The 27,941-nt window shown below is 44.1% G+C and overlaps 1 protein-coding gene across 6 annotated transcripts in view; it reads right to left on the bottom strand.

The window, feature by feature from the left end:
• The window catches only part of Acoxl (acyl-CoA oxidase like), a 337,320-nt gene that overhangs the window by 162,423 nt on the left and 146,956 nt on the right, over positions 1–27,941 (bottom strand). For 5 of the 6 annotated variants that reach the window (XM_078028311.1, XM_078028310.1, XM_078028312.1 and 2 more), the window contains one exon: positions 12,685–12,801. The exons of the other annotated variant lie outside the window; for it this stretch is intronic. In XM_078028311.1, coding sequence (XP_077884437.1) covers positions 12,685–12,801 — 117 coding nt within the window. The remainder of the gene's footprint in view (positions 1–12,684; positions 12,802–27,941) is intronic. 6 annotated transcript variants of the gene reach the window in all.

Here is a 27,941-nt window from a genome sequence, read left to right on the forward strand (position 1 = left end):
TTGCCTTGGGCTGTAACTTGACTTAATCTGCCAGGAAAATGTCCTGCTACAGAAGCCCTCTGCCAGACAGACAGGGTGTCAGGGTCCAGGAGGAGTGTCTGAAGAAATCTGCAATAGGAGGCTCAGACTGGTCCAGAAGGTAAATTAGGAAATAAGGATCCCTGTGGCAAGTTTATTCCTCTTTAGTAAGCCCATCTATTGAATAGGTGAGATCTTTAGATATGCCAAGTACCTGTTTAGAAGTTACATCTGCCGCAGTCTGGCTAGGCAAAATAACCAGGGGGTGACGAGCAACTTGTGAAGGTTGATACAGTAGTAGCGGGAGCCGCTTTATTATGGGACATACAAGCATATATACCCAACTAATTACACATATCTTAACTTAATTAACATAAACTAGGTACAGCAGTCAACCAATAAGGAATCCTCATCATCTTAATAATTATACACAGTTTAACTTAATTAACATAAACTAGATACAGCAATCAGTCATTAAGGAATCTCCACACTTAATGGCTCGCTGGCATTACTTCATAAACTACTCCCTCTGGCAAAATGCCAGGCGCCATCTTAACTTGGTTGTGGTCCTCATCAACATCCACTCAAACAACAGGTGAAGAGAAAATAAGTGCAGATCCCCCACCACACAAGGGTACAGGAGGAAGGCAGACAGTCACTCAGAAGCCACAAAGTCAATGAGAGGGTTGGATTTAATTTACAAATTATTTTGCATAAAAAGATCAGATACGATTTCTTGGCAGTGATGCATGGGAATTGCATTCTTAACAGTGCAGTGTGGTCCTGGCAGCACAGGGGGATGAAGGGTGTCTAAGGTGCTCAGCTACCCTGATTCCATTTACCTATGAGGACAGAGCACAGGTGAGGTTTCTGCAGACTGAGGAGTGTCATCACCTGTTCATCAATTTAACAAATGCCAATGAGTCCTCACTTTGTGCAAAGCACACATCTATCTAGGTACTGTAAAAACATCAATTAAAAACAGAGAGCCAGGCACGGTAGCACATGTCTATAATCCCAGTGGCTTGAGAGGCTGAGGCAGGAGGATCATGAGTTCAAAACCAGCCCCAGCAAAAAGGCAGGTGCTAAGCAACTCAGTGAGACCCTGTCTCTAAATAAGATTTTAAAAAAGGCTGGGGATGTGGCCCAGTGGCCAAGTGTCCCTGAGTATAATCCTCAGTATGCCCCAAGAATTCTAAAAATTCAAAATAAAAAAGACTGGGGATATGGCTCAGTGGTTAAACACCCCTAATCCCCAGTAAACTTCCTCCCCCCCCCAAAAAAAAAAAACACAAAACAATGAAATAGAGAGAAATCTCTGCCCGTTGAGTTGCCTTGAGACATTAATGAGTTACTACATATAAAATGGTAGCACAGGGCCTATTACGTGGCAAACACTTGAATATGTGTCAGCTACTATCTTAATGTTATCCTTACAGGTATTGGGTAGGAAGAATGCCTAGGGGATGACGAAATCCAGCTGAATCTCAGAGGTACAGATGGCGCTGTGGCCCTCCTGGCCTGGAACCCAGCCTGGACTGCCTAAGCTGCCCATGTGGCCAGGAATAAATAAAAGGCAGACCTAAAATAATCTTTTGGACTGATGCACTACAAAAATCAATGTTTTAAAAAGTTGTTAATCATTTTCTAAACTAGGAATTTCATTTCTATAGCAAATTTCCTGGCCAGCTACTTCCAGACTCCTTTACAACAGGAAAGAATAGTCAACGTGCAAAACTCCAACCAGCGCGGTGGCCAAGTGTGATGTCATTGCAAGGTCGTCTCACTGCTTTTCTTGAAACAATGTGTGCAGAGAGCTAGGCCCTACTAGATGTGAACATGCCAAATTGAGGACCAGAGGTCTCCACCTCAAACCAAGAGTAGTAGTGGGACAGTAAGAGGGGCCCAGGTTGCTGACCCAAGGAGCTTATCTGGGCCTTCCCCTAGGAGGGAAGCTGGCTTCGGAGCAGTGACCCCCTGAGCTGTGTCTCAGAGGATGGCTGAGTTACCAGGTGGAGCAAGGGTGTGAGGTGAGTGCTGGGGGCGGGGGATGGTCCCCCAGCAAGGGCACAGGCAGGAAAAATATCAGCTCAAGAACCCAGCACAGAGCCTGTGGTGGAAATCAGCAGAGGAGAGAGGTGGGGGAATGGCAGGTGCCAGGCAGGGGGAAGAGGCTCCGAGGCCGTGGGAAGGAGATTGAGTTTCACTAAGGGTAGAAGATGCTGCGGGGGGTGGGGATAAAGGAGGGTCCCATTGAGAATTCAGATTTTGTTTCAGGAGGATGGGGTTAGGGGGAGTTGAGCTAGGATGTGTCCCAGTGACATGACAGAAGAGGGAGGTAAAATCACCAGAATGTATAGATGATAGAAAGTTGGAGAAGTCTTGGGGCCAATGGCCATAAGAACAATTCATATTTATTGAGCATGGTGTACCCTATTCTGAGCATGTCCAAATATCAACTCCAAATATCAAATTTCATCTTTCTAATAACCTGGTGTTATTCTTCCCATTTTAGAGACGGGGAAATGAGACACAGAATGTTAGTCACTTTCCCATCGCTGCACGATTAGCAAATGAAGGGATCAAGGTTGAGGCCTCAAGCATAGAGTCCCAGAGGCTCTGCTCTGCATCGCCTGGAATATCTGAGGCTGTGCCAGGCCCTGTCCTAAGCACGTTCGTGTGTTAACTCTGCAGCCCCCCCACACCCAGAAGTAGGTACTGATATCTTCACTCCGTTTCTAACAAGCGACTTCACATCCAGAGAATTTCAGTGGTTGCCCGCACGGCTGTGAGTGCCAGGGCTGGGATGTCGACCAGGACAGCCCGCCAACTCCTGTCCCTCAGTGACTTCACTTCTGTCTCCTCCATGAGGCCCCTCTCAGGATCCGTGGCCTGGAAGGATTCAGAGAGCCAAGGGATGAGCAGTCTGGGGGGACCATGAAGGAGTGGAATCGGCTGCTGAGGTGGCGGGGCTCCGGGGAGGCTGCAATAACGTGCGCAGCAGGTGGTGCTGAGCTGAGAGGTGCACATGTCAGGTCCTGGAGGCCAAGAAAAGGACCAGGGGTGGGAAATGTGCCATCCATCTTGAGGAGGTGTCCCAGAAAGACAAGCTCGAGGAAGGTGACTGCTCGTTGGTAGAATACAGATGGCCTCATGGTTGGTGTAGCACGCATGCCCAGTGAGACCCACGTGGCAGTGTCTGCTGCCAAGGCACTAGGGCAGGAGGCTGGCAGGGCACAGCCAGGGCTCAGCAGTGAGGAGCAGTCCCTGGTTATCAAAGGCCCCATGAAGGGAGCTTGAGAAGCTGACCCAAGCACAGACACCCACGCCAAAGGCAGGAAACAGGAGTCCTAGCTGGCTTCCCTGTCACCCAGGTGGGGCTGTGACCTGGCAGTGGCTGCCCAAACCTCCAGGTCTGCAGAGGCACCTGCTACACAGGCGATCTGATGGAGGGAGAGGTGCAGCAGCTTGAGGAGGCTGGCAGGGGAGTGCTGCAGGGCTCCCTGCAGAGCTGACCTCCCCTCACCCAGCAGGCCTTGCCCAGCGCTGAGCACCAAGGGGGCTCCTCTCCCCAGGCCAGCAGGCTCCAAAAGACATCAGGTCCTGCCATCGCTTGAATATGCACCCCCACCCCCCAAAATCATGCAGGGGTTTTATCCCCCCAAATCTTATGTTAATGAAATTAAGAAACTAGAAACTTCAGCGGCAAGTGGTGTTCAGAGGTAGACATTTGGGAAATGAGTAGGTGAGATTAGGCATTAGGGCGGAGCCCCCATGATTGACTCCTGGTGGCTTTGTGAGGGCAGGGAAAGGCCACATGGACACAGAGATGCCCGGGCATTCCTGCCATGGTGTGACATAGCCATGGGCCCTGGCAGGAACCTGCAATGTGCCATTTGAACTTCCAGCCTTCTAATTGTGAGTTCAATGAAACCTTTTTCTTTGTAAAGTAAACTGACTCGGGTATTTCATTATAATAATAAAAAGGGCAGTTTCCATCCTCTTTGATTGAAGACAAGAGAGTGTTGGAGATTCTCACCGAGGGCCAGCAGATGGGAGCAGATAAGCAGCCTGCAGGGAGGGACTTAACCCAGCCAGGCCTCCCAGCTCCGGCCCCCACCCAGGGCATGTGCAGGGCTTAGGAAGTGAGCTGCCAGGCCCCACACAGCAGCAGAGGATGCTGGGGAATTGGAATCTCAGGTAAACAAGGCATAAATTTTAGTGTAAACATACTGTGCTTTAGACTAAAACATGCTGCATAAGTTATCTGCAATTGAAATTGAATTGGGTGTCTAGATTTTACCCAGTAACCAACCAGCAGTGCACCACACAGCAGCTGGACACGCATCATCACATGTGCATTGATGGAAGCCATCCCACCTCACTCTGTCACCTGCCTTTCCACTGTGGAGTGGGACCACTCCTGTCATTGTTACAGGAAATGGGAGATGAAGCAGGGCCCGCCGCCAACCTGGCTGGAGGTCTGTTTCCTAACTGCAGATTTATGCTCTCAAAGATCTGAAGTACCCGTGCTTCAGTAGGGCTCAAAACACCAAAGGACCCTCTCACTGGTCAGCCTCAAGTTTCCCAGACACTGAGACCTGAAGCCAACTGACTGGAGGCATGCATCCACGGACGGCCAAGAAGGAGATGGCACCAGGGCCGGTGTTTGCTAACCTTTGTGGAGAAAGAGAAAGAAAAGGCGTGTGCAGGAGGAGAGGAAGTTGGCACATTTTTTTTTTTTGTCATGTTACAACTAATTTGATTAAGCTCCTTCCTCACAACTGGAAGAGGGGCAGTAGGGGCAGTAAACTAGAAAAAACAAGAAAGCCTATGTAGCAGGAAGAGCCAGCTTATCCCTGGACTTTTGTGGTTATATTATTATTATTTGGGTTGATACACTAGTTCCACACACTCACAAGGCACAACGTGGCGCCCTTGATTCATTGTCACACTGGCACCATCGGCTCAGGGTGATCAGCATAAACTTCACTTTGATTTAACACACAGACATCCTTTCCCTCAGCCTTCCTCCTCCACTTCGGTCTGGGCCTTCCTTCCTGGGGGCCTGTGACCAGATCTTCCATGCAGTGAACCCCTGCTGCGGTGCGGGGATGGAGGGAAAGGAGTCACCAAGGGAACCCCAAGCTCGCCAGAGAGCAGGGGGTGAAAGGAGACATGTTTTAGTCAGCTTTTTCACTGCTGTGACTAAAGGACCCAATCAGAACGACTGGGAAGCAGGAAAGGTTTGTTTAGGGACTCAGTTTCAGAGGTCTCATCCATAGAAGTCTGGCTCCATCCCTTGGGGCTCAAGGTGAGGCTGGACATCATGGCAGAAGAGGTGGCAGAGGGAAGCTGCTCACATGATGATCAGAGGCAGAAAGAGACTCGCTCACCAGATCCATAGCCACGCCCCCAGTGCCCACCTCCTCCAGCCACACCCCACGCACCTCCAGCTACCACTCAGTTAATCCCATCAGGGATTTGCTCGCTAGGTTGAGGATATGATCCAATCATTTCTCCTCCAAACCTTCTTGCATTGTCTTACATGTGAGCTTTTGGGGGACATCTCACATCCAAACCATAAGATGGAACCCAGGAAGGTCCAGGAGCAATTGGCTTGATGTCCTGTTCAACAGGGTGGCCTATGTACAACACATCAAGGGCCCCGGGGTATCTGTATCAGTTTCTATTAGGTGCTTCTATTTTCTCTCCTTGAAACCTAAAGCTACAAATGTGTTCTCTCTCTGTCAGTCTGATTTTGGAATTGTGGGGAGAGGGCATCTCCCTAAAATCAAGAGAAACTTTCATTTCATAACAATAACAATGTAGCTCTTATAAAATCAAGAAATATTAAGCTTAAATCTAGCTAAAAAAAATTAAAAACAGATGCAGAAAAAGGAAACATGTTGATATAAGCAGTTGATACTTCAGTTATGCATAAAGATGAAAATATACAAATGAATTTATAAATGTGGCGTGTGTAGGGGACCCATTGTAATGGGATCTAGGAACAACTGTCACAGGTTTGTAGATATTCAATTGAGAAGTGAAGAGCTATTTCCTCTTCTTAATAGTGTCAAATTGTACTGGGCAAAAATCAAGGAATTTTGTTTTCTATGGATGTAAAAATTTCTCTCATTTCAAAATTCAGGTTTGTTTGGATTCATCTTATACTTTCATCACAATTCAGTAGTGCACTTCTTTTCTGTTTGTAAAATTTGCAGGTCACATGAGGCAACTCCTTAAAATGACCCCGTGGCTTTCAGCTCTGGCTGTAGGAGAATCATAGCAGCGGGACTTAAACATGCCCACTCCCAACTCCTGAGGCCACCCCAGATGAATGAGAACCAGTGGGAAAGAGTGACAAGAGTCTTTATTTTGTGGAAAGCACATCAGATGGATTCAATATGAATTGAATAAGATCCATGAGAACTGCTGAAATGAAAAACCAAAACAACAAAACAAAAAACCTCACAAACACCTATGTGTCAACTCTGGCTCAGATGAAGCAGAGCTGGGAGGGTGAGGTCAAAGGGGTACAGAGGAGGAGGCAGGCCTTGTTCAGAGTTAATGACAACTTCAGGTGGAGTGGATGAGGTCAGAAGAAATGTCACAGGTTTCTGATACAGAAGGATACCAGAGGTATTTTTCTCCAATGATAATATCACTAAAAAATGCATGAAGTAAAATCATTTTCCTATGGAGTTGTCACACAGCGAAGACTTCAGGAAGGCTTGGAAAACTGCATTCCAAAGGGTGACGAACACGTTTTAGTAGATTGGACATTGCATAAGGAAGGAACAGAGAACCCAAGGAGGGAGACATGAACATTGTCCAAATTAATGCATAGAGAGAGATTTTAAAAAGAGAGACAGAAAAACAAGAACATAATTCCAGTAAGCTGTGGGGCAGTGCGAGTCAGTTTAGCATTTGCATGCTCACATACCCAAAAGAAAGAAAAGAAAGAAATGGGGAGAAAAATCTTAATGAAATAATGGAGAAAAAAATGTCTAAATTTTACGAAAATTTCAACTCTTCAATTCTAAGTGCTCAACAAACATCAAACATTATAGACACAAAAACTCACACCTACACCATCATAAGCAAGCTTTAAAAATTAAAAAAAAAAAGAAAGAAAAATCTTAAAAGCAGCTTGAGTGGGAAAAAAAATTTACATCCAAGGAAGCTGCTGGAAGAAAGATGGCTGTTCTCTTAGGGACCAAGGAATCAAGGAGGAGAAGAGTAGAGGCTTTAAAGTGCTCAAGGAAACAGAGTCAGTACAGAATTTTGTGTCATTGGCCATGTCCTTCAACGATAGAAAGAAAGAGGAAGAGGAGAGGAAAGAATGGAGGGATGGAGGGATGGAGGGAAGGGAGAAACAGACGTCTCAAAAAATGTAAGTGAAGGGATTCACGGCAGTTGACCTTTCCGTGTTAGAAGCTAACAGAAAAGTCAAAAGGCAAACCAGATATCAGTTAGAACCTTTGTCTATGCAAAGGAAGTAACAGTGTTGGAAGTGGAATAAGAAAGAAATAAAATAAAATAAAATTTCCCTTAGTTTTAATTGCTTTAAGACACCATTATCAAAAAGAAAAAGAAGAGCAGCATACTGAGAGTTTGTAGGGTATCCAAGGGGAACAATGTGTTCTGGGGTAACAATGGCACGAAGGACGGGAGGAGATTTGGGAATACATTGTTTAAAGGCCCTACTCAACAGGAGAATTTGTCTATTTTTTGAAGATGGCCTCTGATTCATTAAAGATGTATATTGTAAATCCTGGGCCAACAATTAAAATATGCTTTTTAAAAAGTATAAATAATATGTCAATAAAAATGACACAATGGAATAATAAACAACGTTCTGTTCACCCAAGAGCAGGCAGAAAATAAAAATAAAAAACACAGATGGAAAAAATAAGCATCAATTATAGTAGGACAGACTTGAATCCAAACATATCGGTAATCACTTTGGGTACAATTGGTCTAAACACACCAGTCAAAAGCTGGAGATTGACAAATTGGATAAAAAAGCAAGACCCAATTATATGCTGTTAACAAGAAAACTGCTTTAAAAACAGGGTCGGCTAAACTACAGTGTAAAGAAAAAAGTGCCCTGAACACATTAAACCAGAGCCCTGGGTGGCTACGCTGTATGCAAAAACGGACCTCAGGACAAGGAATGTTTTGGGAGCTGAAGAAAGAAATCACATCAGGACAAACAGTCAATATTCCAAGAAGGAATGACAATCCTACATGTGCATGCACCTAGCACTTCTTTTTAAAAACAACCTCCAAAATAATTGGAGTTAAAACTGGTAAAACTGAAAGGAGAAACAGGCAAGTTTACCCTGGTTGGCAAAGTCAGCTGCCTTCTCGCTCACCGAGAACAAGTAGGCAGAAAATCAGAAAGGACGTTCAATCTGCAGAGCCCAGTTCACCAGCTGGAACTGGCAGACTCGACGAGATGCTTCTCTTGACCACAGAACACACATTGTTCTCAAGTGTACGTGGAACACTTTACACACACACACACACACACACACACACACCACAAATATACACAGCGCAATAAATTTCAAAGAACAGAACTCATACCAAGGATGTTCTTGGACTATGAAAGCACTTCTAAATAATCCATGGGTCAAAGGGGAGGTTTCAAGGAAAATTTTTAACTATTTTTAACTAAATGAAAACACAACGTATCAAAACAGGCTGCAGCTGCAATGCTTAGAGGGAAGTTTTAGTCTTAAATGATTATATTAGGCAAGAAGAAAGGTCTCAACACAGTAATGTAAACTTTCACAGGGCGGGGGGCAGGGCGGGGGGAGCAAAGTTACAGCAAGCAGAAGGGACTTCATAAAGAGTGGAGTAGGTATCAATTAAATTTAAACCAGACCAACGACAATCACTTCAATACTGAAAAACCAACAAAATCAATAAACCTCTATCCAAACTGATGAGGGAGGGACACAAAGTATCAGGACTGAAAGAGGGAAAGTCACTACTGACCCCACAGATGGTAAAAAGATGATCGGGAAAATGCCACCCAGCACTCTGGCCATAGATTCAACAGTTAGGTGAAATAAATAAACCACTCAAGAAGTGAAGGCAAAAAGCACTGTAATAGGCAAAACAGTTCTGCAAAAGAGCAAAGTCGGAAGACCCACAGAACCCAATGTCAAGGCAAGTCAGGTTGGTTTTTTTTTTTTTTATTTGTTTCATTTTGTTTTTACAAATTCTGCTGTCAAGATTCATGATCGAAATGTTCATCCAACTAGAAGGGGGATTGCTCCATCTACTAAAGGACATCTAAAAACCTCCTGCAGTGAGCCCTCACTACGGATGGAGAAATACTGCCTGCGGCCCGGAATCAATCCCAGGGGAGGCTCGTCTGCCCTCACCATGGCTCTCCAGTGCTGTGCAGGGGGCTAGCCAGGCCACTAAGGCAAGGAGAAACTCACAGGCATCAGTAGTGGCAGGAAGAAGGAAACTCTTTATTCCTACGTATGTATTGTGGATATAGAAAATCCTAGAGTTCACAAAGAAACTGCTAAATCTAACAAGTGAATTTAGTTAGAATATAGGATATAAGGTCAATATATAAAATAGTTTGTTTTTTAATACACTGTCCACAAACAATTGGAAATTAAATTTTAAAAAGCAACAATTTGAATAAATTTATTAGAAAATTTGTACTGGAAACTCTATGCTGGATATATGAAAAACTTACATGTTCATCAACAAGAAAACAAACAACCCAATTTAGAAATGGGTAAAGGGACCAAAAATGTGTACTACCTTTCTGAAAAACTAGCAATTTCTTAGAATATTGGACGTATACTTATCCATTTACCAGAAAGTCCTCTCTAGGTATTTACCCTTAGAAAAATGAAAGAGTATTGTGCAAGAGTATTCACTGTGTCTTATTCATCCTCGATAAAAATCCTGGAAGCCACTCCCAGGTCCATCAGGGGGAGAATAGATAAGCCAGTTGGAGTTTGTCCATTTAATGTTCCTATTCAGTAATAAAAATTAGCCAACCATCAAGAACATTGAGGGACACCAAAACGATACGTTGAAGGAAACGCATATGGTCTATGATTCCACTTACCTGCTGTGCTAGAGGAGGCCAACCAAGCTAGGGGGAGAGCAATCTGAAAGCTGTTTGTCTTGCCTTGGCAAAAGCAAGGTGCTAAGCAACACAGTGAGACTCTGCCTCTAAATAAAATACAAAATAGGGCCGGGATGTGGCTCAGTAGCCGATTGCCCCTGAGTTCAATCCCCAGTACCCCACCACCACCAAAAAAAAAAAAAAAAAAAAGAAAGAAAGAAAGAAAGAAAGAAAGAAAGAAAGAAAGAAAGAAAGAAAGAAAGAAAGAAAGAAAGAAGGCTGGCTGTTTCTGCTGGTGTTGAGGTGGAAGCTGGCTATGAGGGGCCTGAGGAGCTTTCCCAGGGAAATGTTGATGCTTTTCTACTTATATCTATTTTTATTAATGCATATTAATTTTGCACATTAATGGGATTCACTGTGATATTTGCGTGCATGCAGCCTGCACTGTCGGTATCCATCTGACCCTTCTTCCATCCTCCTCCCACCTCCCCCGGAACCCTTCCCAGTCCCTCATATTCACGATCCTACTTTGACATCCTTTTTTTTAGGTTCCCATATGAGAGAGAACACGTGATATTTGTCTTTCTGTGTCTGGCTTATTTAGCTTAATATGATATCCTCCAGTTCCATCCCTTTGCCTGCAAGTGACAGGATGATCATCATCTCCTCCTCCCCCTCCTCCTCCTCCCCTCCCCCTCCCCTCTCCCCCTCCCCCTTCTCTTTTTCCCCTCTTCCCCGCCCCCTTCCACTTCCTCCTCTTCCTTCTTTTGGTACTGGGAATTGCACACAGGGGTGCTCAACCACTGAGCCACATTCCCAGACCTTTTTATATTTTTTTAGAGACAGGGCCTCACTATGTTGCTTAGGGCCTTTCTACATTGCTAAGGCTGGCTTTGAACTCTCGATCCTCCTGCCTCAGTCTCCCAAGATGCTGGAATTATAGGCATGCACACCATGCCTGGCTGATTTCATTCTTTATGGCTCGGTAATATTCCACTGTGTGTATCATAATTTCGTTTTATTAATGCATTTTTTTAAAGAGAGAGACAGAATTTTAATATTTATTTTTTAGTTTTTCGGTGGATACAACATTTTTGGTTTTTGTATGTGGTGCTGAGGATCGAACCTGGGCCGAACGCATGCCAGGTGATCGAGCTACCGCTTGAGCCACATCCCCAGCCCAAATGCATTTTTATTATATAGAATAATGGGTTCCATTGTGGCATATTTGCAACAAAGGTTGTTATTTGTGACATTGAAATGTTTGCTACATGAATATGTATTTTTATCAAAACTTACTGAACTATACACTAAAAACCATGCATTTTACTATATGCAAATTTCAAAAACTCTCCAAATATTTTAAATGACAGATGTTGGATGCAAGTAATTTAAATTTTTTCCAGGTAGCGTGGCTCCACCTTCCTGTTGCTGCCTGAAGCTGGGTCTGTAGGATTCGCTGTTGGGACACCCTGCAGGGCTGGCATCTGCTCCAGCCTTGTGCAACAGGAACAGAGGGCAGCCCCCCCCCCATCTCCACCTCTCCAGTCAGCAGCATGCTGATATGGCAGATCCCTCCCTTCACCACCTTACAGACCCCAGGACCTGTCACTCCTCAGTGTGTAAATTTCAAACACATGCCAACTCTAAGTGATCCACAGTATGACTAGCGCGGCATTGCAAATGTAGAGAAGAGGAACACAGGAGGAAGGACCCAGGTTTGGAGACCTGTTCCCAGTCCACCTACTCCTGGGCCCTGTGATCGTAGGCAGAGCCCAAATTTCCTAGCCTTCAGTGCAGGAGTGACAATACTCACACAGACACCCCACAGCATCCCAGCTCTGAGGAGGAGCTGCTGAGAAGCTCCTGGGGAGAGCCTGGGGTGAAATGTGAATTGCCCTGCACCCTGAAGGCACCATCGATCGCTGCCGTTGTCCTCGGTACCCTGCCTCTCCGCCCTACCCCAACACACACACCTTGACCTACTTTAGAAAACTTGACTGTTGATTTAGAACTTTTATCAGAACATAGAGCTATTTTAACTGTTCAAGTCTGTTATGTTTAGAAACTGGCAAGAAGCATTGGATTCGGGTTTTCTCAAATTCACTTGGATTCCATTTGTCTGATAGATAACTGACAGTTGGTTTTTCCCTTTTATTTTTTATTTTATTTATCTATTTAATTGTTATTTTTTGTTACTGGGGATTGAATCCAGGGGTGCTTAACCACTGAGCCATATCTCCAGCCCATTTTGGTTTTTATTTTTTATTTTGAAACAAGGTCTCACCAAATTGCTTAGGGCCTCACTAAGTGTATGAGGCAACTTTGAACTTGTGATCCTCCTGCCTCATCCTCCTGAGCTGCTCCAATTACAGGCAGCGCCACTGTGCCCTGCTGTTCCCCCACCTTTACCCTGGGCATCAGATTTGTACCACAGGCTCCTTCCAGCTCGTGGTTAGGAAATGACCCCAGTGTCTGCCTCTCCTTTTAGTGCTTATTAATACCAGGGCCTCCCATTCGCCTGGACAGAAACGACCCCAATGCCATCTCACCTGCTGGTAAAGGTCAGGGCCAGCACTGTGGCCAGGTGAGGCATCAGCCGGAGCGTCTGTGTTTGGTGCTCGATGATCCTCACCTCTTCCTTGGCTTTGGGCCCAAACTGCCTCCGGCTAGAGAAAATCAATGACAAATTTTTACCAAAATGTGGTGGGCAAATTCATGTCCCGAGCTAAATCTGCTTCCCCACCCTTTGTTTTCCAGCAGTGCGTAATACAGAAACCCGGGTCTCCTTCAAAGGGGTTCAAATAATAAGACACCCAAGACTCTGAAGGAAGCCTGGTGGAACTCTTGGACTCTTTGAAAATTAATCTTCCCACCATGGAATATTTTAAAGGAATGTATCTAATACACAGTAATTTTTATCCTTAGCATTTACATGACATTTTGCAGTTCCACGTGCCCTGTGATCATTAATTATCCAGCTTTCCCATGTTTGTGGTATCATTAATGGGCTAGGAGGCATACCCCAGAGCATATTTCAAAAGGGCATCCTCAACAGAGGGTGACGTTAACCCCATGCTCCCTTCAGTTTCACGGTGGATCATTATTCCCAGTGCCTCAGCACCCCCCTGCGGGTCTATGTGCCTTGAGGACAGAGGCTGCATTGCACCTGAGGCAGCTATGTCCAGGGGACCAAAGCTCTCCTCAGAGGAGCATACAAGATGGCTTGGGATGGTCCCCACAGGCAATGGCCAGGGACAAGCCTTGCAGAAGCCCGAGGCTGCAGACTTCGGGCAAAGAGCCAAGGCCTGCTGCACAGTCTCCCTTTGCAGGCCAGTGCTCTATGGTCCTGAGTCTGGCAGCATTCCGACTTCAAGCAGTTCAGAGTTTAATGTTGAGTGTGTGTGTGTGTGTGTGTGTGTGTGTGTGTGTGTGTGTGTGTACCAGGGATTGAACCCAGGGGCACTCAAACACTGAACCACATCCCAACCCTTTTTTATATTTTATTTAGAGACAGGGTCTCGCTGAGTTGTTTAGAGCCTGGCTAAACTGCTGAGGCTGGCTTTGAACTTGCGATCCTCCTGCCTCAGCCTCCTGAGCTGCTGGAATTACAGGCATGCACCGCCACGTCTTGCTGATGTTGATTTCTTAAAGAATGACATTTGACACAATACATGCACATATACACACACGAGCACACACACATACACAGTGCCCACTGTCAAATGCCCAGAGCACACCTGTGCTGCAGACACCCTTAGACCGGGGATATCTATCAATCACTCAAAAAGAAAAGGGAAAGACCAATTTTTTTCTAAAACTTTTCTATTTCATAAAGGCTTTCTTAAACATAATTTTATATTTTGATATCATCTTTATTTGTAATCAAAACAAAGGCACCCTAATGTCTCTCACACGGAAGGCATCTAGAAGTAACAAGAGGCCATGTCCCGGGGAGGGAGGTGGTGAGGACAAATGGCAAGCATGCGCTGGGCAGCCACTGGCAAACACTGTGAGCACCGGATTGTTTTCCACAATCTAACCACCCACAGATGACTGTCCCAGGAATACCACCCCACCCTGCCCCCGGTCCATGTCCTTCCCTCTGTCCCTGTATACGCCCAACCATGGCAGGGCGTGGCTCCAAATGAGAGGCTGGACAGGCCATAAGGAAAGCTCTCAGCTGGTTCTGGATCACGGTGAGACCAGAAAAGAGACAAAAATCACAGATCCAATAATGGTGCCATCATAATACTAGGTTATTGCTGTGGACTTCATTTGGGTCCCCACAAAATTCATATGTTGAAGCCCTAACCCCCAAGTGACTATTTGGAGATAGGATTTTTAGGAGGTAATTAAGGTTAAATGAAGTCATGGGGTGTGGTGCTAATCCAATAGGATCGGTGGCCTTATATGAAGAGGACGAGAGCTCTCTCTTTCTCACTTATGCACTGAGGGAAGGTCATGTGAGGACAGAGCAAGAAGGCACCATCTAGAAGCCAGAAAGAGAAACATAACCAAGACACCAGATCTGATCTCAGGCTTCCAACCTCCAGAACCAGAAAAACATGTCTATTGTTTTGCTACAGAAGCTGGAATGATCTGATACAGTCATTTTACAAATTACATTTTTCCTCACTGTCTGAACTTTTACTTTTAAATGCTATGATTATACAGTGGCTTTATCAATGATGTGTCTAAAATTTTATCAGGGGACATCTATGTATCTGCTCTGTGTCCAGCAGTATACTAGGGGCTGGCGTCTATCATGTCCAGCAGTGTACTAGGGGCTAGCATCTATCAGGGTCTAGGTGGTCAAGCACTAGCCACTGAGCTCACAGCCCAGGATACAGAGAAGACTCAGACAAGGTGGCATGTGCCACAAGAGCCTTGAACATGGCCTAATCTCCCACCCTCTGTCAATCACCAGTATTTCCTGTGTGCAGCCAAAAGATCATTTCAGGGCACTCTAATCACATGGAGACAGCAAAAGAAGTGATCAATCATCACACCTTTTAGGTTTGGATTTGCTTAAAAGCCATTTCAAACATACAGTTTTAAATAGCATCCACCAAATTTTCAGTTTTTGCCTGTGAAACCTGCCTTGGCATGGCACAAAGTAGGCACTCAATAGCAGAAAAAAGGAGGAATCAATGAACCTTGAGAATGAAGAAATGCAGACGAAGCACGGCACAGTGTCCCCCTCAAGACCTCAGATGCCAGGCCTCACCTGCCTGCTGTGCCGCCCAATGGTGAGCCCTGCTGACCCTCATGATCCTTACCCACCAATCGGAAAGTGCCCCATGCCAATACCCTGCTCTGTTGAACCGCCCCCAGCTCTATAAATGTGCAAAGCTGTTCCTCAATAAACGGGTACTTCTCTAACAACAAGCCTTGTCTGGTCGTCGCAGGACCTGGACCTGCCCTGGACCTCGCAGGTGGACCTTGTCATGTTCCCATTTCTCTTTAACCCCTGCACTTCCACTGGGGTGACAGAGCAGAAAGAGACTTCCCCCACAGAGGGGCCACGAGGCAGGCCTTGCGTGACTTGTATAGTGCTGACAGGGAGCTGCACTACACCTCTGTGGAGTTCCCAGGGAAGGGTCACAGCTAGCTAATCCAAAGGCAGCAAATGATGCTCTATGGGCACATCTCTCAAAGGCAAGCTCAGGAACCCAGAGCCCACACCTAACCACCTCCTCTATAAGGTTCCCACACGAAGCTACTGTGGCCCTGCTCTCATCACCCAGGGCCAGGTGCCAGGCAACTGCAGGCAGCCTAGGCCTCAGAACCCACTAACATGATCCAAAGTGGGCAGTCCTCCCCTGCTCGGCCCACCTGGCCCACTGCTCCCTGCAGGAACCACCGTAAAGGCCCAGGCCTGTCTTCCCTGAGTCCTTCAGCTCCCCAGGAGGCCCTGCGAGGCATGGTGCACCCCCTCCTCTTGAAGTGTGAGCAGAGAGCTGTCTTCCCCGCAGCACTCCTTTTCTGAGCTGGTGACCTCACTGTGTCTCGACAATAGCAAACTCACATTTTAAAACATACAGCTCACCGATGGCAGGCCTGCTCACCTTCAGGCACGGGGGTAAGCACTCAGGAAAGATGGGAAGCGAGAGGGCAGGTTGACTATTCTGCCTTCTCACAGTCCACACCCACCCCTCCTCCCACCACCCATCCTCCCCCTGGAATGTTACTAGATGTTTTGAAAAAATAAATAAATAACATCTGATGTGCTGGGTAAATACCAGCGTGCATATAGGGCAGGGATAGACGAAGGCAGAAAAGGAGCCTCGCCTAATGCCAGCAGCCCATGTCACTGCTGGCTTTCTTGCCAGGGACCAGAAAGAAAGAAGTGATGGGCAGAAGAAAGCAGCACCTAACTCACTCACTCACTCCTCCCTCCCTCCGGCCTAAGATGCTGCCAGTCCCCAAAGCACTGAGTAGTTTCTATGCCTCTCTGTCTGGCTTCTCCAGGGGGAAATGGGACACTAAAGGCTGATGACCCTTTTCCCACCTGGAGATGCAGCCAGAGGTTTAGCCCTGTGACTGCCACTGTCAGTCTCCAAGCTGGCAGCCTGGCTGCAGCAGAAGCGGCAGAGAGAGAGGACTTCAAGACTCAGAGGGCCTGGCCTGTGAAGGAACCTGCCCTGCCACTCTGCGGCCACCTCTCAAGGATGCTCTCAGGACCCGTTGGCTGAGCTGGGTGCCATGCCAGCCAGGCCCATCCTCTGGTTGCCAGCACCTGGCATGCTGCCCTGGGCACAGCTGTACCCCTGCAGCTGGCCAGCAATTACTGCCTGCCAGAGGTTTTTATTGTTCCAGTTTATGATCTAGACGGACACAATATTCTTCCTGGTCTTTTCCTCCACTGGGTTACTATTTTTTCTTTAAAAATACATGTAAAGGCTATATTTTTCTCTGTAAACATAATTTTTACTTCAGTACCCAACACATTCCCTGCACCCACTCCTGAAAGAGCCCAGAGTCACTTAGCTCATTTTTTTTCATGGTCTTTAAAAACAAAAAACAGGACATTGTACACGCAATGATATCTCTGCGAAAATAAACCCGGAGCTTAGAGAGTGCTGTGCACGGTGCCATTTAAAATTACAGATTTAAAGAGCTATTTCTGGGTTCCAGCAACTCCTAAGGAATAGAGGAAGCATTTATTTTGGGTTGTTTTATTTCATTCCCACTCAATTTTGAACGCGGCTGCTTAAAGCAACATTCGTGGAAAGTGACACGGCTGTTAATCACCAAGACAGCTACTGCAGGCACAGTCTCTGGGGGACCGCAGTGCCCGCCTTCCCAGCTTTCCCTCTGGTCTCTTCTCCCAAAGGAAGCCAGTGACCTACTAAAAAGATAATTGCTTCCCATGTTTCCCGCTCTGCGGCATCATTGCATCAGGCTGCTGCGAACGGCATCCCGTCACGTGGAAGGAGAGGCATGTGGCCTCTGCCCTTGGCCCTGAGACGTCTTGAGGTGCTCAGGCTGGTCTCAGGTAATCCTGGGATCCCCCTTCACTGTCAAGGTGCTGAGCCCTTCCGACAAAAGCTGAGCTCCTTCCTGGGCCCAGGCCACATTCTTTACGGCCACCTTCCCTTCCTAATGACCCAGATGCAGACTAGGTTCAGGGGAACCTTGAAGGCCCAGGCTGAGCCCTGAACCCTTCCCCACAGGCCTCCACAGAGAGGCTTCAACCTCTCAGTGAGGCCACAACCCATCTTTTCCTGTTTCTCCTCCTCCTCTCAGGCACTCCTGGACATAGAAACTCAAAGGGCAAATATTTTACAAAGCAGGACACTTTAATGCCACTGACTGGACCCAGCAGATTGGATCCAAATGGCCAGTCAGGGTGTAAAAATTCCTGGCTTCTTATTATTAAAAATGTGTACAAGCCAGACACCCCAACTCTCAGCCCCATCGCTTGTCACCCCAATCCATCCTACCTTGGGGTCAACCTTGGGATTGTGAAAGAGATAGTGCGCACAAAAGTCATGCTTTTATGTTTGTGCATTTACGGCACAGTGTTTCGGGATGTGCCCGTTGGGCTCTGAGCCGACCTGCCCTAAGACATCAGGTTCGGCAGGCTGTCCCCACCAGTCTGTAGCTGTCACTCTTCCAGGGGGCAACTCTGGGTCTGTCTGTAGAGGAGGTGAAAGCTGTGCATGTGTGCGAGTAAGGGGGATATAGATAAACCCTGCTCTCATGGTGGTCTTGAAGTGACTAAACATGCAAACTGACTCCAAAGAAGAGAGTTCTCAAAATGCCAGCAAATAGCATTCACTCCTTTAGAGTACTTTTTCTCCCAACCCTAACAGTCTACCAATAATAAAGCCAGCAAATACTAGAAGAGATGATTATGATGAGATCAATGACAGTGACAATTTTTTTAAACATGTGACTAATTCAGATACAGAAAGAAATGAAGGTCCATTGCTGTGATGTTGGTGTCCACAAGCCTGCAAACACAGACATGGAGACCACACTGTCCTGGCCCGAGGGCACCTCTTTGCCCACCATTCACTCTTTTCTTTCCTTTCCCGAAGATCACATCAGATCAAAATCCCAGGAACAAAAGATCCTCCCCAACCAGAAACCCATGGGTCTGAAGTTGTGGCCAGTATCTGGCAGCAACTGACCCTCCATTATCCAAGACCGACTTCTGCACCCACCAGCACTGGAAGAGCAGAGCAAGCTGGAGCAGGCTGCAGATCACAGCTGGTCAGGGTCAGGCCTCTTCCTCCCACCAGCTGAGAGATGACCCCAATGGAGACGCTAGAGGCCCTTCAGGCAGGAGAAATCTGCACACTGGGGCCACGTTTCTTCTGAGCAGGTCGTTTCTGACTGATGTTATAATCCTGGCTGGCGAGGACCAGAAGGGTCACCCTGCTTCTGAGATTGGCCAATTCCAGGTTCTTCTCTGAGGATTCAGCTCTACAATCAAGAGTGGGTCTGATCCATCATGTTTTGGTTCAAACCTGTTGAAAACAAACACCCCAGGAACCTGGCTGTCTGGCTGCTGAGTTTGTTCTTGTCCTGTTCTGGTGCCTTGTGCTGTCCATGGGAGCACATCCAGAGACCCCACAGGCAGCTCAGGAGAGGAGGCAGAAGACAGAGTGGTGAGAAGCCCAGGCTTGGGATCAGACATGTCTGTTCGCCAGGCTTTGGCACCTGCCAATGAATGTGCTGTCTTAGGCAAGTTACATGAACTCTCTGAGCCTCAGGATCCTCAACCCTAAACTGGGGCTGATCATCAGTGTGTGCTAAGTGAGGTGGCACCACGCTGACAGGTAGCAGGTATCCCAGGCACAGCAGATGTTATCACCACAGTCAGCACCATGGCCCTTGAGGCTCTAAGATCACCCGCTATTCCACTCATTCTTGGTCAAGAAAAACCTCTGTAAATTTTTCCCAAAGCAGTCTTTTTCCTCCCTTTAACTCAAACAAACCACTAACTTACTCTGCCTCACTAAAACTGCTGCAAAGAGATTTGAGGTGAAGAAAAAAGTCCTTCAATTTAAATCCCACAACTTAAAGATAATAAAATGGCTCAGAGAAGAAGCTGTCTGTGTGTTAGAAGTGCCGCATGTGCATGCACCGAGTGTATACCCACACACCCCTCTGTGTATCCCCCCCATACCCCTGTGTACTGGAAAGCTCTCTGACAACACCTGCCCCATTAGGTACCCGAAAACACCAGCTGATCTTCTCCCCAAATTCCTGGTGCAGACAGGATGGGCAAAACACAGCCAAAGAAGGTGCTGTGGTCAGAGTCTCCCACAGAAGCAGCAGGATCTTTCGAGAGCCATCAGCGGAACCCAGAGAGGGGCCTGAATGCCATTCAATTGGTTCCCACACAAGAGAAATTACTTTACTTTTCAGAATTACAGACTTAGCAATTTCTGTGAGTGACATAATGGCTAATGTTAATCAACAGAACTGTGATTCTTTGAAGTTTTTCTTGAAAAAAAAATTGCGTCCTAATGAATACAAAATTACAACAGCGGGAGACGCGGAGCCATAAATTATAGCTGAGGCTGCCTGGGGTGGGCTAATGATTTCACTGTTGAGTTATTTTCACATCTTAAAAAAAATTACATATGGACAGAGACACCGTCCGTCAGGGATCTTGCAGGAGCACCTCAGCCATGAGACTGAGGAAGCCAGAGGGTCAACCCTGGGGGCTCCGGGCTGTGTATCCTCTTTCTCTGACGTCCCATGGCAGGGGCAATGCCTGGTACATCCTGGGTGCCCAGTCAGTGGCTAGAGCCTGCTACCATCCTAAAGAAAGCAAGCCTGACCTGAGTGTGGGCAGTGGGAGGCAGGCAACAAAGGCTGCACCCCAACATCTCCAGGTCTCCCTTCACCGATACTGAGCACCAGGAGATGACGGCCACGTAATGAAGCACTGCAGAGTGTGTGCTTGTCCCCATGCTTCTGCCTGGCTTGAGGTTATTCTCGACAGCGAGGATGTCCTGAGATGCTGGAAGGCTAGCTGGTGCCCCCACTAACCCTTCTCATCTCCAAATTTCAAGGTAACTAACGAGGGTTCAGAGGCTCCAGAAGCAACAGCAAGGTCTTCAGATCCACGAACATGAGATACTTCTCTATTTATTGAGGTCTTTTTTGACTTTTTTGGTAGTTTCCAGCATGTAAACTCCACATGTGTTTGGTTCAATTTGCACCTAAGTATTTCAATTTTATGAGTAATTTTTAAGTCAAATACCATAAAATAAGGTCTAGGTCATATCTCATGGTGATCCCAAAAAATTCCATTGCCTAGTGATGTCATAGCTTAGCTTTTATAAGTACACACTGTGATATTTTCATAGAGGCAAAATTGCTTAATGATACATTTCTCAGACTGGGCCCCTATTAAGCAGTGCGTGTCTGTATATGGTATTATATTTTAATCCCAGTATCCATGTGTTTACTGTAGTGTACAGAATTAAAATTGATCTTTGTATGTGTATTTTGTATCTTCTGACCTTGTTGAACTCACTTCTTAGTTCTAGGACTTTTTAATAAAAATTTTGAAATTTTCTTTTTTCTTTAATATTTTAAAATTTGTGTTAATTAGTTACACATGACAGTACAATGACCTTGACATATCATACATTTGAACCAGATGGGATATAATTTCTCATTTTTCTGAGTGTACAGGTTGCAGAATCACATTGGTCATTTTTTTCAATTTTTTATTTATTTTCATTAGTTACACATGACAGTACTTTCTATGTAAATAATCATATCATTCTAAGTACTGTGTTATTACTTGTTTCCAAAACTATATGCTTTTAATTTCCTTTTCTTGTCTTAGAGCACCGGCTATATCTTTTACCAATATATTGAATAGTATTGGCAAGAGTGTATATACTTGCCATATTCCTTATGTTAGAGGACAACACTCGATGTTTCACCACAAAGTATAATATTGGCTGTATATTTTTTTGTAGATTCTCTTCATCAAGATGAAATTATTCCTCTCTTCTATTTAAATGAGTTTTTTTTACCATGAAAATATGTTGAAGTTTCCAAATGACTTTTAAGTATCAATTGATAGAATTCTTTTTTAGATTGTTGATATGGTAGGTTATCTTGATTAATTCTTTAATATTAAAAAACTTTGCAGCCCTGGAATAAGTCCCACTTGATCATAATGTATAATTCTTTTGTTATATTGCTAACTTCTATTTTCTGATTTTAAAAAATATTTTGTGTCTTCATTCATAAGAGACATTGTTCTGTAATTTCTGTTTATTATATTAGCTTTATCAGGAATCATGATATGACCAGCTGTATAAAATGAATTGGACTATGTTCCTACTTCTTCTATTTTCTCAATGTTGCTATTTTTTTTTTTTTAAAAAATGCTTGGTAGAAGCTGTGTGTAGTGGTGTATACCTGTAATCCCATCAGCTTGGGAGGCTGAGGCAGGAGGATCACAATTTCAAAACCAGCCTTAGCAACTTATCGAGGCCCTAAGCAACTTAGTGATACCCTGTTTCAAAATAAATAATTTTAAAAGCAGTTGGGGATATGGATCAGTGGTTATGCACCCCCAGGATCAATCTCCAGTACCAAATAAATAAATAAGAGCATGGTAGAATTTTACAGTGAAATCATCTATGCTGGAGATTTATTTATTTAGGAGTTTTATTATGACTTCTATTTATTTTGTAGTTATAGGGTTATTCTAGTTGTTTTACACACTGAGTTATGGTATTTTATGGTTTTGAAGAATTAGTACACTTCTTCTAAGAATTTCAGATTTATGCTTACAGAATTGTTCTGAGCATTCCCTTATTATTCTTTTGATGTTCTGAGTGCCTTTAATAATCACCCCTGGATCATTCCTGATAGTAACTTTTGGTGGTTTTTTTTTTTTTTTTTGATACTGGGGATTGAACTCAAAGGTACTATACCACTGAGCCACACCCCCAGTCCTATTTTGTATTTTACTTAGAGACAGGGTCTCATTGAGTTGCTTAGCACCTCACTTTTGCTGAGGTTGGCTATGAACTCGCAATCCTCCTGCTTCAGCCTCCTGAGCTGCTGGGATTACAGGTGTGCCACAGCACCCGGCTCCTGATAATAATTATTTTTTATTTTTTTGTTTTAATTTCCTGATAATAATTTGTCTCCTCTCTCCCTCTACACACACCCCCATTCTGACAGTATTGCTAGAGATTTATCTAATTTATTGCTTCAAAGAATCAGCTCTTTGCTTTATTACTATTATTCTCTATTTTCAACTTCATTGATTTCTGCTCTCATCCTTATTATTTCAGTCCTTATTATTTCACTTATTGTTTCCTTTTAGTTTATTTTCTTCTTTTTCTAGGTTCTTGAGTTGGGAGCTTAGATATTGATGTGAGACTTTTCCTCTTTACTAATGTTTGTATGCATTCATTGTTATAAACTTCCCTCTTGGGGAAGGGGCTATAGCTCAGTGGTAGAGTGCCTGCCTGGTATGCATGAGGCCCTGGGTTTGATCACCAGTAACTGAAAAACCAAAATAAAATCTCACACACACACACACACACACACACACACACACACACACACACACACACAGCACAAGATATGTTATTTTGGTGATTCCAGGAGGGTACTTGAAGTGAATGTGTTCTCTGCTTTTTGTTGCATGAACTGTTCCATAGATGCTGATTAGATCTTATTGGTTGATCACATTGTTGAGTTTTTCTATGTGATTGCTGACTTTCTATGTAGTTATCTATCAATTATTGAAAGAAGATATTGAAGGTGTCAATTAAAATGAGGGTGGGTGGGCTGGAGACACAGCTCAGTGGTACAGCACTTGCCTGACAGACATGAGACCCTGGGTTCCATCCTGAGAGCCATACAGATGCACAAAAGTAGGTTGGTCTAGTTTTCCTTCAGTGCTACTAGTTTTGGTTCATATAATGCAGACTGTTATGTTTTACAGACATATTTAGGATTGCTACATTTCCTCGATGGATTGAGTCTTTTATCATTATTCAATATCCTTCCTTGTCTATGGTAATTTCTTTCCCTGAAGTCTACTTTACATGAAATAAATAGAGCCACTCCTGTTTTTACTTTGGCTAATCTTTGAATAAAATATCATTTTCTATTCTTTCACATTCAACCTGCCTCTGTTGTTATATTTGAAGTGAATGTTTTAAAGGCAGCATAGAGATTAGTTACGTTTCTTAATCCACTCTGGCAACCTGTTTTTTTTCTTTTAAGAGAGAGAGAGAATTTTTAATATTTATTTTTTAGTTATCGGCAGACACAACATCCTTGTTTGTATGTGGTGCTGAGGATTGAACCCAGGCCGCACGCATGCCAGGTGAGCGCGCTACTGCTTGAGCCACATCCCCAGCCCCAACCTTTTTTTTTTTTTTTTACCTAAATTATTTAGACTATTTACATTTAATGTAATTACTAATATGTTAAGGATAAAGTCTTCCCTTTTTAATTTGTATTCTGTTTTTCATTTCTTGGATTTATTTTTATTGCCTTCTTTTAGCTTATAAGAACATCTTTTTAAATTCCATTTGATGCATTATTGTGTCCAGGAGTGTACCTCTGGATAGCAATTTTTAGTGGTTATGCTAGGTATAACATTACGTATACATAAATTAGCACTACAAAATTGGGTCATTTCACCAGTTAAAGTGAAATTTCATCTCCTTCTCCTGGTTATGCTTGTCTTAAATACTTCCTCTATTTACAGTTAGAACCACAACAGACAGTGTCATAATTTTTGCTCCAACTGTCAAATATAATTTAGAGAACTCAAGAAGGAAAATCTATTGTGTGTGTGTCTTTTTGCTTACCTTGTTGTTTCTTCCTTCCTGATGAGCCAAGCTTACTTCTTCTGCTTTTTCCTTTCTGTCTAAGGAACTTCCTTTGGCTATTCATTTGGGATAAGTGTGCTAGTGACAAGCTCAGTTTTCCTTCATCTGAAAATGTCTTGATATCCTTCTCATTCTTAAATGTCATTTTTACTGAATGTAGAATTCTGGTGTCATAGTTTTTTAGCGTTTGCAAAATGTCAGGCCACTTCCTCTGGCCTCCATGGGTTTCTGATGAGACATCTGCTGTGGTTCCAATCCTTTCCCTCTGCTGCAAGGTTTTCCTTTGCCTTTAGTTTCCTAAAGTTTCACTGTGATATATGTTATGTGGATATCTTTTTTTAAAAATTATAGATGGACATGATACTTTTATTTATTTATTTATTTATTTATTTATTTAAATGTGGTGCTGAGGACCGACCCCAGTGCCTCACACGTGGTAGGCCAGTGATCTACTACTGAGCTACAGCCCACAGCCTTCTGAGATCATCTTTTATGGGGTTTGCTCAGCTCTTTGAATCTGTGGGTTATGCCCCTTGCACATTTGGGGAGTTCTTGGCCATTGTCTCTGAGCATTTTCTCAGCACTGCTCTTTCTCATTTCCTTCTGGGACTCTGAAGACACAGCGCTAGGTCTTTTGTTAATCCGTAGGTTGCTCAAGCTCCGTCCTTCCTCCTAGCCCAGGTCCAGTGTGTTATGCAGATCTGGGGATGCCCACTGCTCTGTCTCTCAGTTCATAGTTCTTCCCTGGGTCCTCTCCATTGTGCTGCTGAGCACATACACTGATGGGGTTTTGTCGTTGTCACTATTTTGGTTGGGTTTAGTTTGTTGTTGTTGTTGTTTATTTGGGGGGTTTTTTGGGCACTGGGGATTGAACCCAGGAGAGGCTGGCCCTGACCTTGTGATCCTCCTGCCTCAGCCCCCCGAGTTGCTGGGATTATAGGCAGGCGCCACTGCACCTGGCTCACTGATAATTTTTATTTAGGGTTTTTTTTAATTATAAAATGCCTGTCTGGTTTACCTTTATATTACTTTTTTTAAATATCTTTTTTAGTTGTTGATAGACCTTTACTTTATTTATTTATATGCAGTGCTGAGAATCGAACCCAGTGCTTCCCACATGCCAGGAAATGTGCTACCGCTGAGCCCCAGCCCCAGCCCCAACCCCAGACGCATCCTTTATATTAATTTGCTTTCTATTTTTTGAGAAAATTTTCTATGTTTTTATGTTTCAGGTGAATATTTTTCAAATTACTCTCTCTGCCCTCTCGATGTTGGCATCTCTCGGTTGTCATTTTTATTCCATTTGAGGGCTTCCTGGTTCCTGGTATGAGCGGTGATTTTCCACTGAAACTCGTACATTTTAACACTATCCGGGGCCACTCTGGATCTTATGTAAGCCTCTGGCTTCCTCTGGCACTGCTGAGGTAGGGAAAGGAGTCACTCTGACAGGCAGAAGCAGAAATCCAGGCTCCCCAATCTGATTCTGTTAGCACCCTGGTGATGGGGTGGGCTCCTCCACACAGCAGGAGAGGGGTGGGCATTCTGGCTCCTCGGACAGTCCCCTTTGCACATCAGTGAACATGCATCATTTCTGCTGGGTTCCAGAAGGCTCTAACTCCCCTCAGCCTGCTCCCTCCCACCACAGCAGGAGGTGGAGGAGCTGCAAGGCAGGTTCCTTACTGGTATCTCTCAAGACCACAGGGGTAAGGACTGTTACCTTCTGGCAAGGATGAAAATCCCAGCTTCTGACTTGGCCTTCTGACACCAGAAGATGTCAGAACTCTGCACCTGCAGAGGGTGACAGTCTAACCTCCCCTCTTGGCTTTTGTGGGCATGGGTGTGTATGGGGTCTCAGCTCTCTGTGGTGTTAGACTAAAGGAGGGCAGTATTTATCTGAAATTTTCCTGTCTTGTGGTCTCTTTTCTGGTCTTTGAGGAGGAAAAAACAGGTTTTGTTGGGGCACGTACATGTCTTTGTATTTCCATTGGTGTTTCGGTTCCACCAGAACCTAGTCCTAGCTTGAGATCCATAAGACAGGAAGAAACCAGGGAAATCCCCACAGGACCATTCCTCAGACCTGGGGGTCCCAGCTGCTCTGCCTTCCTGTCTCTACCTTTCTGAGTCTTGTCAGGTTTGTTCATATGTAACAATTCAGACTTTGTAGTTGTCCTTAGGGGAAGAATCTTATATTTACTTGATCTTCCTACAAGCGCAAGTCCCATTTCAAGTTTCTAAACATAAAATACATAGATTTGAACTTTAGAAAGTCTACCTTTGTTCAACTGGTATAAGTGTGGAAACCAACACTATTAGATTTATCTAGCTTTCATATGAATAAAGGGAGGCAGAAGAGAAAAAATCATGTGTAGATACTAATTTGGAATACATATGCCCCATGCTCTCCTTCTTAAAAGATATGCCACATCTTAAAGATGTATATTGACCTAATAATAATGTACTAGGAACAACAAAATATTACATGGAAAATGTGTGCAAAATTATAGTGACCCCAGTGTCAGAAAAAGTGAAACAGTTTGTTATAATCAAGGGATAATGACTCTTTAACATATACTAACATGCTTGATCAGGAACATTATGCAAGTTCTGTGTTCTGCTTTTCTGTTTACCTAAGATTTTATTCTATGCATATCACTAAATATACTTGAAATTATAATTTTAATGATTATTTCCTTAAATTTCTAGAAAAAATACTACTGAATCATAGAATGTAAGTTTTTTTTTTTTTAAAAAAAAACTCTTGACATATATCATCAACTCACTTTCCAGAAAGGTTTTATCAATCTATTCTTTCTACCAGTATATAACCATACCTATCTTAATACATTCCTGGCAAAGTTGAGTGTTGTTCTTTCAAATATCTTTGTTAATTCAACTATTACCTCATTTAACTTGCCTTTCTTTCATTATTAATAATTTAATTTGTTTACATATTTATTAACCATACATATGTTCTTTAAATTGTCTTTCATATCATTTCCTAGTCTACGTACTATGGGGTTAGAGTTTTTCTTATTTATTTTAGAAGCTCTTTATATATTAGAGAAATTAAACCAATATCAGCCATATTTGTTTGGATATTTCTCCACTATGTCATGTTTTTAGTTTTGATTTTTGGAGTCTGTATATTTCTTATTTTTATGTAATCAATATAACCTAACTTTTTCACTTTGGGACTTTTTCCCCATTAGTCATATTTTTCAAACTCTAAGAAAGGATAGGTGACTTTTTAAAAATTTCACCTGTTGTTATTTTGTGGCTGATTCTAACTTTCAGAGATGAACAGGGGTGAGAGATGTAAGTCTACCCCAGTGGAATACAGGAATAAATCTACCAACCTAGTTACCTCTGGAGAGTGCCACTGGGCTGACCCCAGAAGGCTCTCTGAAGGTGAACAGACTCTTGTTTTATCTGCTTAAAATAGCCAATCCCGGGTCCTG

This window comes from Ictidomys tridecemlineatus, chromosome 12 (assembly GCF_052094955.1).
Source record: "Ictidomys tridecemlineatus isolate mIctTri1 chromosome 12, mIctTri1.hap1, whole genome shotgun sequence".
Taxonomy (NCBI): Eukaryota; Metazoa; Chordata; class Mammalia; order Rodentia; family Sciuridae; genus Ictidomys; species Ictidomys tridecemlineatus.